This window comes from Bubalus bubalis, chromosome 1, assembly GCF_019923935.1.
Source record: "Bubalus bubalis isolate 160015118507 breed Murrah chromosome 1, NDDB_SH_1, whole genome shotgun sequence".
NCBI classification, from domain to species: Eukaryota; Metazoa; Chordata; class Mammalia; order Artiodactyla; family Bovidae; genus Bubalus; species Bubalus bubalis.
The window spans coordinates 143,744,705-143,760,204 of NC_059157.1; the positions used below are offsets into that span (position 1 = coordinate 143,744,705).

At 38.3% G+C, this 15,500-nt stretch overlaps 1 protein-coding gene across 1 annotated transcript in view; it reads right to left on the reverse strand.

The window, feature by feature from the left end:
• The window catches only part of LOC102399298 (EGF-like and EMI domain-containing protein 1), a 705,282-nt gene that overhangs the window by 84,631 nt on the left and 605,151 nt on the right, over positions 1 to 15,500 (reverse strand). The window contains exons 17-18 of the mRNA XM_044945114.2: positions 13,260 to 13,394; positions 9,532 to 9,663 (exon numbers count right to left, since the gene is read on the reverse strand). Coding sequence (XP_044801049.2) covers positions 9,532 to 9,663; positions 13,260 to 13,394 — 267 coding nt within the window. The remainder of the gene's footprint in view (positions 1 to 9,531; positions 9,664 to 13,259; positions 13,395 to 15,500) is intronic.

Here is a 15,500-nt window from a genome sequence, read left to right on the forward strand (position 1 = left end):
GAACCCGTGAACTGCAGCACATCAGGCCTCCCTGTCCATCACCAACTCATGGAGCCCACCCAAACCCATGTCCATTGAGTCGATGATGCCATCCAACCATCTTGTCTTCTGTCGTCCCCTTCTCCTCCTGCCCTCAATCTTTCCCAGCATCAGGACCTTTTCCAATGAGTCAGCTCTTCGCATCAGGTGGCCAAAGTATTGGAGTTTCAGCTTCAAAATCAGTCCTTCCAATGAACACCCAGCACTGATCTCCTTTAGGATGGACTGGTTGGATCTCCTTGCAGTCCAAGGGACTCTCAAGAGTCTTCTCCAACACCACAGTTCAACAGCATCAGTTCTTCAGCATTCAGCTTTCTTTATAGTCCAACTCTCACATCCATACATGACCACTGGAAAAACCATAGCCTTGACTAGATGGACCTTTGTTGGCAAAATAATGTCTCTGCTTTTGAATACGTTGTTTAGGTTGGTCATAACTTTCCTTCCAAGGAGTAAGCATCTTTTAATTTCATGGCTGCAATCACCATCTGCAGTGATTTTGGAGCCCAGAAAAATAAAGTCAGCCACTGTTTCCCCATCTATTTGCCATGAAGTGATGGGACCAGATGCCATGATCTTAGTTTTCTGAATGTTGAGCTTTAAGCCAACTTTTTCACTCTCCTCTTTCACTTTCATCAATAGGCTCTTTAGTTCTGCTTCACGTTCTGCTATAAGGGTGGTGTTATCTGCATATCTGAGGTTATTGATATTTCTCCCAGCAATCTTGATTCCAGCTTGTGCTTCCTCCAGCCCAGAGTTTCTCATGATGTACTCTGCATATAAGTTAAATAAGTTGGGTGACAATGTACAGCCTCAACGTCCTCCTTTTCCTATTTGGAACTAGTCTGTTGTTCCATGTCCAGTTCTAACTGTTGCTTCCTGACCTGCATACAGATTTCTCAAGAGGCAGATCAGGTGGTCTGGTATTCCCATCTCTGGAAGAATTTTCCACAGTTTATTGTGATCCACACAGTCAAAGGTTTTGGCATAGTCAATAAGCAGAAATAGATGTTTTTCTGAAACTCTCTCGCTTTTTCGATGATCCAGCGGATGTTGGCAATTTGATCTCTGGTTCCTCTGCCTTTTCTAAAACCAGCTTGAACATCTGGAAGTTCACGGTTCATGTACTGCCGAAGCCTGGCTTGGAGAATTTTGAGCATTACTTTACTAGCGCGTGAGATGAGTGCAATTGTGCGGTAGTTTGAGCATTCTTTGGCATTTCCTTTCTTTGGGATTGGAATGAAAACTGACCTTTTCCAGTCCTGTGGCCACTGCTGAGTTTTCCAAATTTGCTGGCATATTGAGTGCAGCACTTTCACAGCATCATCTTTCAGGATTTGAAATAGCTGAACTGGATTTCATCACCTCCATGAGCTTTGTTCATAGTGATGCTTTCTAAGGCCCAATTGACTTCACATTCCAGGATGTCTGGCTCTAGGTGAGTGATCACACCATCGTGATTATTTTAGCTCTGTGCTGAATGGCCTTCTAAAGGTATGATATGTATTAACCTATTTAATCCTTAAGAATCTAATGAGTTGGGTCTTTTGTTAGTCTCGCTTTATGGATGAGATAACTAAGGCAAAATAAGTACATATCTATTGCAAGTAGAGAAGATATAAGGTCAGGACTCACAAGATTTTTGCTTATGAAGGAAATAATGGCATCTGGACACTTTCATACTTCAAACCAAATTAGAACATAAAGTGTTCTTCATGTCATACTAGTCCTGATATTTAAACACTAAAAAATTATAATACTAGAATGAATACATGTCCAACAAGTAAAACTAAATATTTAGTCATAGTAGATAAAAAATTCCAAAACACAGTGGACCACAAATAAAATTAATAACACACAAAGGGTCTGTGTATCTACATATATGAAAGATGTATGTACTGGAAAGTAGAACTTTTTGATGACTCACTGTGTAGAAATAAGAATTTATTTTGTGCTCTGCCAGATATTCAATTTAGGGCTATGGAAGCAAGCAGCAAGTGTAATCATGGATTACGGTAGGCAACTAGCCAGCTATATTTACCAACACACAAAGAGAATTTTAAACACTGTTTAGAGTGGGCAGATCTATAAAAACAAAAAAACTGTGAGACCACTCAGCAAATGCAAAATGCAAAGAAAATTCTTTGGGTCATTATTTATGTTAGGTGATGAACAGGACTTATAATCTGCTTCTGATTTACAGCTTCTGTCAACAGGCTCAGTCCAGTTGGACAGGCAGATACACCGGCTGGTATCAAGGTCCTGCTGAGAAGTATCATTACTGATTTGATACAGCAGGCAGCTTAGGTTGTGGAAATAAGTTGGACATGCTGCATACAGACAAACAAAAAACATCCTGCCTCCGCTGTTAAATTGAGCATAGGCTCCTATGGCACTTGATATTTCAACAGTGTTCTTGGCTATGTCTGTCCACCTACAAATATGAGGCCAAAAAAAAGGAAGGACAACCTTAATGAAACTTCCTGACTTCTTAGGTTTTTCATAATTTTTCTCTATTTTCTTTAAATTTTTTACAAGCAGGCAGCTACACTATTTAATATCGATAACTATAGTCTCACCTTATATCTAGCATCTGCATGGACTTTATTGTTTTCCTAGTCCTCAGTTACTAATTACATAACTCCTGACAAGTTACTTAATTCTTCCTAGAGTTAGCTTCCTCATTCATAAAATGGGGATATTGCTTCCCAGGTAGATCGGTGGTAAAGAATCTCCCTGCTAATGTAGAAGACACAGGAGATGAAGGTTTGATCCCTGCTTTGGGAAGATTCCCTGGAGTAGGAAATGGCAACTGGCTCCAGTATTCTTGCCTGGAAAATTTCATAGCCAGAGGAGACTGGCAGGCTACAGTCCATGGGTCACAAAGAATCAGACGTGTCTGAGCATACACACATACACACACACACATACCTTGACGAAAAAGACGTGTACAGTGAACACACAAATGGCACTCAACTAGTATGAGCTTGGAGCAATTTATTATCATTGTACAGCATATACCTATAGTTACTGTACACTGTTACTACATATTGGATTATATATTATTACATAGATAGTATATATTGTATATTATCTAGTTAAATCCCTTTTGTTTATAAAAACTAAAAGCCACAGACATTTATTCGCTATTCTAATGTGGCTCTGTTATATTCAGAAGAAATGATTGCATACATTGGAGGTGAGTACAGAAAAGCATAAATCTAAAGTCTTGAGAAGAAGCAAAGAACCACAAAAATCTTCTTTGGTGTTTGGTGTTATTAGTCATTAAAACCTTTGAAAAAATCTTCAGAAAAGTTCTTTCAGAAATGGAGAACCAAAAAAGCTATGGTGCCTGGCAAAAGCTTTCCTTCTCCTTACACCGCTACTGTTATCTTAAAAGTTTTAGCAATTCAATCTGGTTTATTTAGGCTAGTTACATTTTTTTCAGTTCCATAAACTCTCTTTCTCATGTCTATTTTTGACTTGGTGGATTATTTCTATGAAACTTTAATTCCAAACTGCTCTACTGAGTTCCAAGAATGTTCTTTAATTGAATCTAGAAAATTTTTAATGAGCATCCCTTGTAAACCAAGACCTGGGGAATACAAAAAATGAATGATCATTTTAATCATGTATAAACAGACAATTATAATATACTATGATGGGCAATGCTACATAGGGCAATGAAAGGGTTTAGTGGTTTTGTTTGTTTGTTTACACATACTGAAAAATAAAAATCCCTGAAGTATTTTAACAGGCAACAAAAATGAAGGAAGAGAAAAATTATTTAGGGGAAAAACAATGAATAACAGCACCATATTTTAAAAGCACATGTGCTTGGGAGAATGACAAAGGTATATGGGATACAGGTGAGAATAGGCAAATTATGATGGGCTTAAAACTCTTTATGGAATTTTGTAAGGCATCAGTAATTTGTTGAAGGTTATAAATTTACAAGAGTTTGAATGTTTTTAAAAAGATCTAACTGAGACATTATGGATGTTGATAAAAGCAGGAGAAAGAGCAGCCCCAGGACCCACCACTCTTCAACGTAAAGCTCTTCTATCACTGCACTGTGACTCTCTTCCGTTCCCATAGACGATGGGGAGATGAACGCATTGGTAATGACATTCCCATCAGCCCTCAGCCACATCCCTATTTTAAAACTGAATTTGCACAATAGCTTTTTGAAAGGCCTGTCACTGCTTTAGTGTTGCCTCTTGTCGCACCTCTCTGTGGGAGCTGACATTTTGCTGATACTTCATCAGGCTGGACCGCCTGCCGAGAAGCAGATTGGTAAAGGATATGCATCTCACTGCTGGGAAGGATGGGAAATGTATTATTTAAATACAATTTATTTTATAGCAACTTTAAAAATCAAATTGAGGATTGCTTCAGAGAGGTTGGAAGTATATTATCGCACCTCACTTCTTTGTGCCTGGTGATGCTTAACACTCAAAACTGTTCTAATAGTTTTTTGTTTGTTTTATCTTATTTCACTTTACAAGTGTTCTTTTTTCTACCTTAGATAATTGTCTTTTTTAGGAGATGCTAGCCCTAGCTTAGGGTAGGTATGTTACAGGAAGATGGAAAACAGCTTAGTGGTTGTTGGAGGGACCACTTGTTTCCTCATGATCTGAGTTAATATTCCAGTTACGTGAACTGAGAGAAAAAGGATAAGGGATATGAATCTACACATAAAGCAATGCAATGATTTTTAGTCTATTTTTTGAATCTCAAATCACTTAAGCTAAATAATTAATTTTTATTAAAAAAAAAAAAAAAAGAGTAGCCTGATAGGAAATTTTTGGTTGGTTGAAGCTATTTGTTGGTTAATTTAATTCAACCCAAATGTCAACTTAGTCACCTGCTTAGAAACAGGAAAAATGAACACCTGAAAAGTTATGAATTCTTAATATCAAAAGAGAAAGTAAAGATTAAGAAATCATTCAGATTTCTCCAGTGGATCTTCCCAACCCAGGAATTGAACCTGGGAGACCTCGGTTCGATTCCTGGGTTGGGAAGATCCACTGGAGAAGGGATAGGCTACCCACTCCAGCATTCCTGGGCTTCCCTTGTAGCTCAGCTGGTAAAGAATCTGCCTGCAATGCAGGTAAACCTGGGTTCAATCCCTGGTTTAGGAAGATCCCCTGGAGAAGGGAAAGGCTACACCCACTCCAGTCTTCTGGCCTGGAGAATTCCATGGACTATATAGTCCATGGAGTCACAAAGAGTCAGACACCACCGAGCGACTTTCACTTTCACTTTCAGATTTTTAAGAGTTTTCAGGCTACAATTATTTGCCAGCCACTGGTATACTGGAGCTGTTAATACCAGCTTGGAAAGCCAATGGTTAATTTGCAACCTGTTAAATTTTGGGGAATTTTCTGAGACAGTTGACGTCACATTGGTTGCTTGATAAATTTAACAGGTTAATTTGCAACCTGTTAAATTTTGGGGAATTTTCTGAGACAGTTGACGTCACATTGGTTGCTTGACAGTTGACGTCACATTGGATGCCTTGGTGGGAATATTACACAGGAAATTGTCAAATGAACCAAAACAGGGTTTTTATATTTCAGAGAATCAGTAGTTAAACATTTATCAATTTGTTTACAGAAGGTTCACATCTGTGTTTATTAGGGTTTTCATAGCACTTAATGATTTTGACCATCATCACCTCAGGATGAATCATCATTTCATGATAGTTGATCATATAATGTTTAAAACTTGTTTGATCATATATGTTTAAAAGTTGTATTTGGAATTGCTATCTCCCTACCTGGGGCTTTCCAGGTGGCGCAGTGATGCCAATGCAGGAGATGACAGAGATGCAGGTTGCTCCATGGTTGAGAAGATCCCCTGGAGTAGGAAATGGCAACCCACAAAAGTATTCTTGCCTAAAAAATCCCACGGACAGAGGAGTCTGGTAGGCTACAGTCCATGGAGTTGCAAAGAGTTGGACACGACCAAGACCAAGCACACACACACATATATACATATACATCCCCTTTCAGTATCTTCTCCCTTATTCTCTTCTAATTTTCTCTTCTTCATAGTGAAGGGGTCTATTTTGTAAACACGCATAAGAAATCATGGCAGAATCTAGAGAAGTAATAACAATGACTAAGGGAAAGGAATATGGGATTTCTGAAAAAAGGGAAGTAAGTGTCCAGAGGAAACATTTACTACTTTCTTAAAGCATTTTAGTGGTATTGTCAAGTTATGCTCAATATCCAGCTCATCTGAAACAGGAGAAAATAATCTTAAAGAGCAACAAGATCAATTGGACTGAAGAACACACATCTTCACTATATGGGAACAGTTAAGACCACCAGATGATACTTTAAGAATAGACAACTATCTTATGTGTTTAGTGTGTGATTGGTCTGAAGATGATATATTTTCTCCCTTGTAAAGTGGAAAAATAGTTAAGAAGTACATACAGGAAAGGCAGAAATGTAAAAAGGAGAAAAATATTCACTAATAGTCCTTAGAGATGGCCATTGTTAACAACTGCTTTCCTTTCTACTACAATTTCCCACACACATACATGTGTACAGGTTTTTACAAATTTGGAGCATTCTCTATATACAACTTTTAATGTACATTTAATGTCAATTCTCCTGATGTTACACATTCATCCAAAACATGAATCTTAATGGCCTCAGAATAGCCCGTTGATGTGTTATAGGATTTGTTTGCTCATTCTTGTTCTGGGCGGCTATTTAGGTTACTTTTATTTTGTACTTTAGTTAGTAGAAATAATACTGGGATAAAGAAAAAGCTGGGATCACTTATGAGATTATTTGGTAACAGGCCTGATATATGAGACTAAACCTTCATAGAGATGGCACATTCTCATCAAGGGTGTGAGTGTCTATTCAACCATAACTATCACCAACCCTGATACTGTCTATCAAGAAGAAAGAAAATGTATAGTCTACCACAATCCAGAGAATTTTCTCACACAGTGAAAGCAACACTTTTAAAAAGGAATTATTTTGCCCAAGTATTTGTATTTATAACTTCTAATAATTGGAATTTATATAAAGCCAATATCTTTAGAAATGCTTTTTTGTCTCTACTACCTCTAAAACATATTACCTTGTATAGTCTACAAGTATTTTTACAGTTCATTATGCAGAATAACGAAGTTTTAAAATTCTGTAAGCACCATTTTCAGAGTATTTATAAAAATATATATGTGTTTCTTCAAACATAAACCCCTTTTTTAAATGCCACACATTTCTTGTGGAGTACATGAAGCATTTTTAATGAGTCCTATGCTTTGGTTTTATTCATTTTCCTAAATATCCTATTAGGATTATTATATAATTTGTGTTTCTATCTGTGTGTGTAAAATCAGATAATAGCATATAACATTAAAATTGAACTGGTGTAGAAGTTGAGGAATATTTTTGCCTATCCAAATCAATTTATTATCTTACGTATCAGATCGCCAATAAAGTTAGAATTGTTACCTAAAAATGTCTTGGGACTTTCATAATATATTCTCCTTGGTTTTGAAATCTTCGAATGGAAGATAGTTGTAACATAACTATTAAATAAAAAATGAACAGTTTATCTTTCTCTCTCCTTGTTTCTAAATAGTCTATTTATATCACCTGACAATTGAAACAGATATATCACTATCTGCTTAATAATTATTTCATTAAAATTGAGTTAGGCAATAGAAAATGTCACTTCACTTTGGAAATAGCAAGTTACTACCTTTTGAATATGTAAATTATTACCTTTAAGCTTTTTTAAAAGGAAACAAGTAGGCTAGGGATAGCCAACTGCTGCACTAGCAAAATTTATACCTTTTGAAAGGCTGTCAACAGTGCCAGAATGACAGTCCTAAAGTATGAATGATCTAGTTATATCCAGAAAAATCATCAGGCAACAACCTTGTTCTAAAACTCTTGCTTGAGGGTTATCCTTGGGGCAGTCATGCATTTTCCCAAATGATCAGATGATTAGCTAAGTGCTAAATACTACCCTACTGTTACACCTTATATTTACATTTAAGTTTCTGCTTTTATTTGCTTGCTGGTTTATAGAAAATTCTAAGCACTAGCAGCTAATTCAGATCAATGTTCACATCTCATAATATCATAGACAATCCAAACATTAGACTTCTGCTAACCTTGATCAGAAACATTTGAAATAGTAACGTAAAAATACCATCGTTACCATACAGCCCAAAGCTTTTCTCAAGTTTTCAAGTAACTGTTTCATGGTGGATGGAGTAGAGAAGGCAATACAGGCAAGGTTAACAGAGGTTATGCAAGAATTACAAGCAGAAAAGGAGATAGCAAAGTAGTAGTTCTACACTCTTTGAAGCAGCTTCAGTTTGACTAATCACTTTTTATCTGTTTCTAATCTGTTCCCACTCTGACAAGAATGAGAAATACAGTCTAGCAGATTTTTAAAGTGCCTTTCAGTATAACTTTAAATAGTATGCTATGATAGATGGGTTCCAAATATCTCCTAGCTTGCAGGTCTTTTGCAATGAGATTTTGCTACCCCTCTCATCAGGAAGTAGAATCTCTTTCTCCTCCCCTTGAATCTGGCTGTCCTTATGACTTACTTTAACCAACAGAAAGTGGCAGAAGTAACAATGTGTGGCTTCCAAAGGTAGGCTTTTGGAGACATTGTAGTTTCTGCTTTTCCACCTTTGGATTCTCTTTCTTAGATTGCTGTCTTAAGGCTGTGATGCTTTGAGGAAGCCCAAGCTAACCTCCAGCAGTCATGTACGGATATGAAAGTTGGACCACAAAGAAGACTGAGGGCTAAAGAATAGATGCCTTTGAACTGTGCTGTTGGAGAAGACTCTTGAGAGTCACTTGGACAGCAAGGAGATCAAACCAGTCAATCTTAAAGGGAATCAACCCTGAATCCTCAATGGAAGGACTGATGCTGAAGCTGAAGCTCCAGTACTTTGGCCACCTGATGCAAAGAGGTGACTCATTGGAAAAGACCCTGATGCTGGGAAAGACTGAGGGCAGGAGAAGGGGGCAACAGAGGATGAGATAGTTGAATGGCATCACTGACTCAATGGACATGAACTTGGGCAAACTCCAGGAGATAGTGAGGGAGAAGAAGGCCTGGCAGGCTGTAGCCCATGGGCTGGCAAAGAGTCAAGAGTTAGACATGATTTAGCAACGGAACAACAAAGGTAACCTTGTGGAAATGCTATGTACAGAAAAGGCTGGATATCCCTGATTCCAGCTGATCTACTAGCTAGAAGCAGCCACTAGAGACTGCAGGTGAGACAAGAGGGAGAATCATCTTATCAATCCAAAGAATCAAATTAAAAGTTGTTTTTGGCAGGATCTGTTACCAAGTATTGAGGTTTTTTTATACAACAGATAATTAAAACATACACTGTTACACTGTAGCTCACAGAGCAGTTTTGAAAAAGCATTTATAAAGCTATCAACTTTAATAACTTTGTTGGTCATCTAGTCTAGGTTAATAACTTACATAGGGTACAGGCTTTTCCCATGTAACCAGGAAGATAGTCACAGTTTCCAGTTTCTTTGTTGCACTGACCTCCATTCTCACAGGGTCCACAGAAGAATTGGCATGCTGATCCCCAGAGGCCATCAGAGCAGGCTTGTTAAATAAAACGAGAAAGAAAGAAAGGAGCTATTTATTACCACCTGGTAATAAATCTTAACGTGGTCCCGGATTTCTGCTGTTGCCTAAGTGAGTAGGAAAATGTGCATGCGTGTGTGTGTGTGTGTGTGTGTGTGTGTGTGTGTGTGTGTGTGTGACTGAGCTGCAAAGAAAGAAACATTCAGAGTAGCCCCTAAGGATTTAACACACTTCCAAAATATTCCACGAAGAAATCAACATGAGGCCATATCTTGTCACTTTGGAAACACACATACAGAGGTTGGCTTTTTGCTAAAAACGTGGTTTTTCAGACAGTAACAATGGAAGCAATTTTGATGTATATTTTTGGAGGCAGTTGCACAGAACAAAATCTGAAATGAGATGTAATTTATAAAGGAAGCTTGGAAGGTGTGGTGCTTGGGATTTGTTCCACCTGAACCCTCTTTTCCCAGTCTTTGCTTATTTTCTAAGCCAGAATAATCATTCCAGAGGTTTGTAATTTCTGTTTTTTATAAGAGTGTGCAATGTATAAGGGGGAGACAGAGAGACTTGTGCTGTTTTGTTGAATGTTCTTGAACTAGAAAAGGATGGCTAATACTTCAGGGACTACTGAGGGCTCAGTTAGAGGTTTCAGTCTCCACTGAAACCACTGGAATTTGAAACCTGGTAGAAAGCATGCTTTTAACACAGGGAAAACAGTGAGACTTTCTTAAACATGTGATAATTATAGAAAGCTACATAAAACTAAATTTGGCTGTGAAGTATCTTCGAGTCTTGGGCAGAGTTTCTGAATAACAGAATTATTAATTATTTTAGGGTGTTCATACCATTCTTAGCTATTATCTGTTGATCACTTCTTCTGTGCCAAGCATTTTACATAAATTAGCTGACATTTTCATAAAAATCCCTATATGACATAGCAACTTTATCTCCACTTACATAAGAAACTAAGACTTGGAGAGGTTAAGTGACTTATTCTGGGTCACGGTTAATAAGTAGCCAAGTCAGTACTGGAATCCAGAACTGGTGTGTGAAATTGGTGCTCTCAGTCACTACACCCAACTTCCGTGATGATACTACTGGTACTCAGCACTTTTCATGTCCGTTAACCGGCTCGTAGGGTTCCATCGGTGTTCAAAATTTCAAGTTCATCAATATGGAACTAGTCCAAGAAAAATCGGTCCTTTCAATGGTGACACAAAGGCTGAGCAGGCCTCTTTAGACAGACTCAAGAGACTTGCTGGGCCAGAGTCCTCCATAGTCAAGTCTGTCTGCACCTGGGGTCCAAAATACCCCAGGCTACAAACTAATCAATGCAAGGCAAAGATGTTAGGTTTTTTTTTTTCCTCCCTCTCTCTCTTTTTTGCTATTTCACAGATTAGTGTAGAAACCAGCTCTACTGCTCTTAAAAGTCATCACTGATGGGCTAAATAAGGCCTGGTGCTGATTATGGAGAGCACTATTCATTAGTGCCATTGAAACAATTTGCCGTCTTTAATTAAGTATTCATCTGCAATCTAGACACAGGTCTGGAGTCAAGATTTTTAAAGATATGCTTGGCTCTAGGAGCACTTGGGCTACTTCACTCTTTGAAAAAAGAGAAAGAAGAACAACAGGCCTGATTTTCATCATGAACAACACTTGGAGAGCTTTTCTTGCCTTGATTTTAGCTGCCAATCATGGTGATCCTGTTCACCCGCGCCAGTCTGAGTCATAATTTCATTCTGTGGTTAGACAAAAATATCAGAATTGGACAAAGTTATCTGATTAAAAAATAATATGTTTTCCTGAGACTATGGTGACCTCTCTATTTCGCTGATTTACATATACTTTCAACTCATTTTCCTTCACAGTGGGAATCTCAAAAGCATTTCCAATATAGTATGTTCAGCAGTTGCTTTGAGAAAATGTTATCAGAATAAATTAAATTTACCCAGGTGTGTATATATGATATTATCTCCCATGTGTTGACTTCTAGGGCACAACTTCTCTAGTAGGGAAATGAATGAGGGGCTGACTCTAGGCTTAAAATCAGTTGAAGCAGAAGGAGGTTTAGATATTGGAATGGGACCCACTCTCATACCATGTTCAATGCATTTGTATAATGTCAGCCTTCTGTTCCCTCAAGTTCTCTTCCTCATTACCTAGACAGTCACAATCCAGCTACATAAAAAGCCCTCATCTCTACAAAATCTTGATGAACATTGCTGTTTACATACTCTAGTTCCACAACCAGGTCCACAGCCACAGGTCAACCTGGAAGACCCCAATTCCCTTTCAATCAGCTTGGACAAACGCTGCAGACCCTGTGAAGATGATAATGTAAGGGCAATGTGTAATACACAAGAGTCAAGGACAACCTTCTACCCCAGGCCCAGCCTCTGTAAGTGGACCCAATAGAATGATGGTTTCCATTCAAATCTATTATCTCCTTCTGATTTTAAACGAGATTGCTTTGGATCACTTCACAGGCACAAAGTTCACTTGCCATTAGTTGTGATAACTGTACTTATATGTTCAGACCTGATATGCATGAAAAGGAAATAAACCCTGTGATAATTTCCCCTAGATAAAAGAGTAAGAACTGCTTAATTCATAATGTATAATAACAAGAGAAAAAGAATAAAAATTATTGAATCACACATATATTTATTTAAGAAAATATAGTAATTATTGAGCAACCTCTATATGTCCTGATTGTTTTAATAGTCTGGGGATACTTTGGTAAAAAATAAATAAATAACTACCCTTCCCTTGTTGGGACTCAGCTTCTAGCAGCAACTGTGCAGGCAATAAACATTAGACATAATAATAATTAGAAAATATGGTATGTTAGATGATGGTAAGCACTTTGGAAAAATGTAGATGTTCAAGAAGACTTGCAGGTTGCAATTTTGAGTAGCATGGTAATGACAAGATTCACTAAAAAGGTAACAGAGAAAATGAGAGAGCCATGCAGATGCCTTAGGAGAAGAATTCTGTGAGTCCACAATCCAGAGAAAGCCGTTACTAACATCTTGGAATACCTTTTTCCAAATTTTATATGCAGCTACACGTATGTATCTATACACGTTACTTATCATTGGAATTATGCTGCACACAAACTTTTGTATTTATAGATTTATAAATAAATTATTTACAGAGATTTCAGAGAGGAGCACACTAATAATCATGTTTAAAATTTTCAAAATGTTTCTATGGTTTCCATTGCATTTGTTTGAACAGTCCAGCTTTAGATGTAAAGAAAATTATTCTTTCACTCTCAAAGCTAGCAGCCCTTACTTGATTAATTCAGCTCTAACAAGTGATTGGCCAGCTCTCATCTTCTTAGGATAAGATTCTCTGCAATGTGATCTTTCTTCCCTTGCTCAAGCCAGCAAGGGCACAGCTAACATCACAGGCTAAGAAGACAAGGTTAAATGGCTTTATTGCCCCCATCTCAGATTCCTCACCTGCAAATAGGGGATTGATAAAGTTTACTGATTTCCCAAGGACCTGTGTGGGGTGGAGTAACTAATTAATGATCAGCTGGTGCTAAACCAAAACTGAGCATTGTTATTAGAGAAGAAAGAAAATTTATCATGAGATTGTACCTCTCTGGCATCTGTTGCCTTGGTAACCAGATTTGCAGGTGCAACTGCCATTTCTGGCACGGCATTCCAGGGTGTTCTCCTCCACACACTGACATTCTGAAGAGCAGCCAGCTCCGTAGGCCCCCCTGGGACAGTCTGCAAGCAGATTGAGGCAAAGCGGTCACCTGAAAACCATGCTTTGTTTCTTTTACATTATGAGTGCACAGGCATGTAGTTCTGTGGGGCCTGATTATGGGAAAAACAAGGGGATCATCCTGGCTGCCAAAAAAATAGGGAAACAAATGTCTTTCAAATCAAGCAATTCATTTGCTTTTTGGCAACTGGATGTGAACAGTGAAGCCTGAACTACTTAAAAGGCTTTGGTGCTTCTGGGAGAGAAATTGCTTCTCAATGTGCTCCATTGGTGCCTGTAGTTTATATTCTCCAAAGGCTGCTGATGCCTGCCAGGCCCCATATCCATCGTGTCGCAGTTTGGCAATGATAGACAAGCATTGATGGGAAGGCTCGCCATTGTTTTCATTCCCTTTCATTATATGGTAATCTGCAATAATTCTACATCATGTAGATGACCCAAAACCTTCATCCTGACAGCACCATTATCTTGGCCACATCTTTGGCAAATGGTGCTTGCCTTTCCTTCATCATTTTCCCCCATGCTGTTGAGTTTTAGGGATGCTAGTCAGCACAGGAATTCTAATTTGAGAAAGTCCCACCTTTGCATTCAGGAAAACATACCGTTATCTTAGTTATCTTTTTGAGGAGTTTTAGTGCTTCAATTTCCTTTCCAAAATATAACTGACAATTTTTTTCTCCCACATTACAGGAGTCTAAGGGACTCAAATAAAAGATCTTTCAAGTGCCCTCCAGGTTCAAATTGTATTATATACATGTATAGGCTTTGCTGTGGAAAACTGCTTGGTGAGAACAAAATAAGCCACTTGACTTTCTGATAGATGGGAATTATGAGCATCTGCTAATGTGTGCTATTATTAGTAGAGGTAATCTTAAGTGGTGGTTACAGTCCACCATGGAGGGTGGTCTTTGTCTCAGTTACCAGGGACAGACAGAGTTACCCCTTAAAGCAGAACAAAATTATCAACAGGGCCCCTTTTCACTGTTCATAGTATCCTATTTGGACGATACCTCCTCATCCTTCCTGCATCTTCTGTGTTGAGTTTTTTCCTAGACCCACCAACCCCCAGCAGCTTTCAGAGCTATTGTCTTCCTTGATGTGGGCTTCTTGCTCACTCTCCAGTGCTCATTTTCCTAGATTAGTTTCCAGGCCCTACTCTTTCTGGTTCAGCTTGTAGAACAGGGGTTCAATGGACAACTTATACCATGGAATACTTAACTGTGACAACTGAGTATATTAAGAACATAGCACTGGGGAGGGAAAAAAAGGAAAAAATGGAAGAAGAAATCTTTTGTTGGTAATCTAGCATTTTCTCAGGGTTTGCCATGCATTGAAACATGTCCTCCAAAAATGCACATGTTTAAGTACTTCCCTCTAGTACCTCAGAATGTGACCTCATTTGGAAATTATGTCTTTGTTGATGTAATTAGTTAAGGTGAGGTCGTATTTGAAATTGTGCTGCTGCTGACATAATTCATTAAGATGAGGTCATACTGATGTGGGCTGGACTTACAGTCTTATATGACTGCTGTCCTTATAAATAGGAGAAATTTGGACAAGAGGCGAAAATGCCATGTGAATACTGGAGTTCTGCTGTCACAAGTCAGGGAAGTACAGGAAGCTAGGGGAGAGCAGCCTGGTGCTGTTCCTCCCCTGGTGCCTGCAGAGGAATGTGGCCTGCCAGAGCCTTGATCCCAGACTTCCAGCCTCCAGAACTATGAGGCAATTAATTTTTGTTGTTTAAACCACTTAATTTGTGGTACTTCACTGTAACAGGACTAGAAAACTAATATAGGGTTGCAAATTCAAGCCTCTTAGGGCCAAGCAAATGGCATTAATAAATGAAGCCTCAAGTCCGAGCAATGAGTCCTGGAGACCTGGAATGTGTATGCTTTTTCTAAAGAGGATCACATTCCAATTGCTAACCACCATTGCCACCACCACCATCTGCTTTTTAAATTTTTGAGCAGATGAGTTATGATTTGAATGTTTTTCAGCAAAATATCTGATATTAGCTTATGAAAAATGTAAGAATTATTACTTTAAAATGTGATGTATCCTCTAACCTTGTAACAATAACAGAAATGATGCAATCTTTGTTTCTAGGT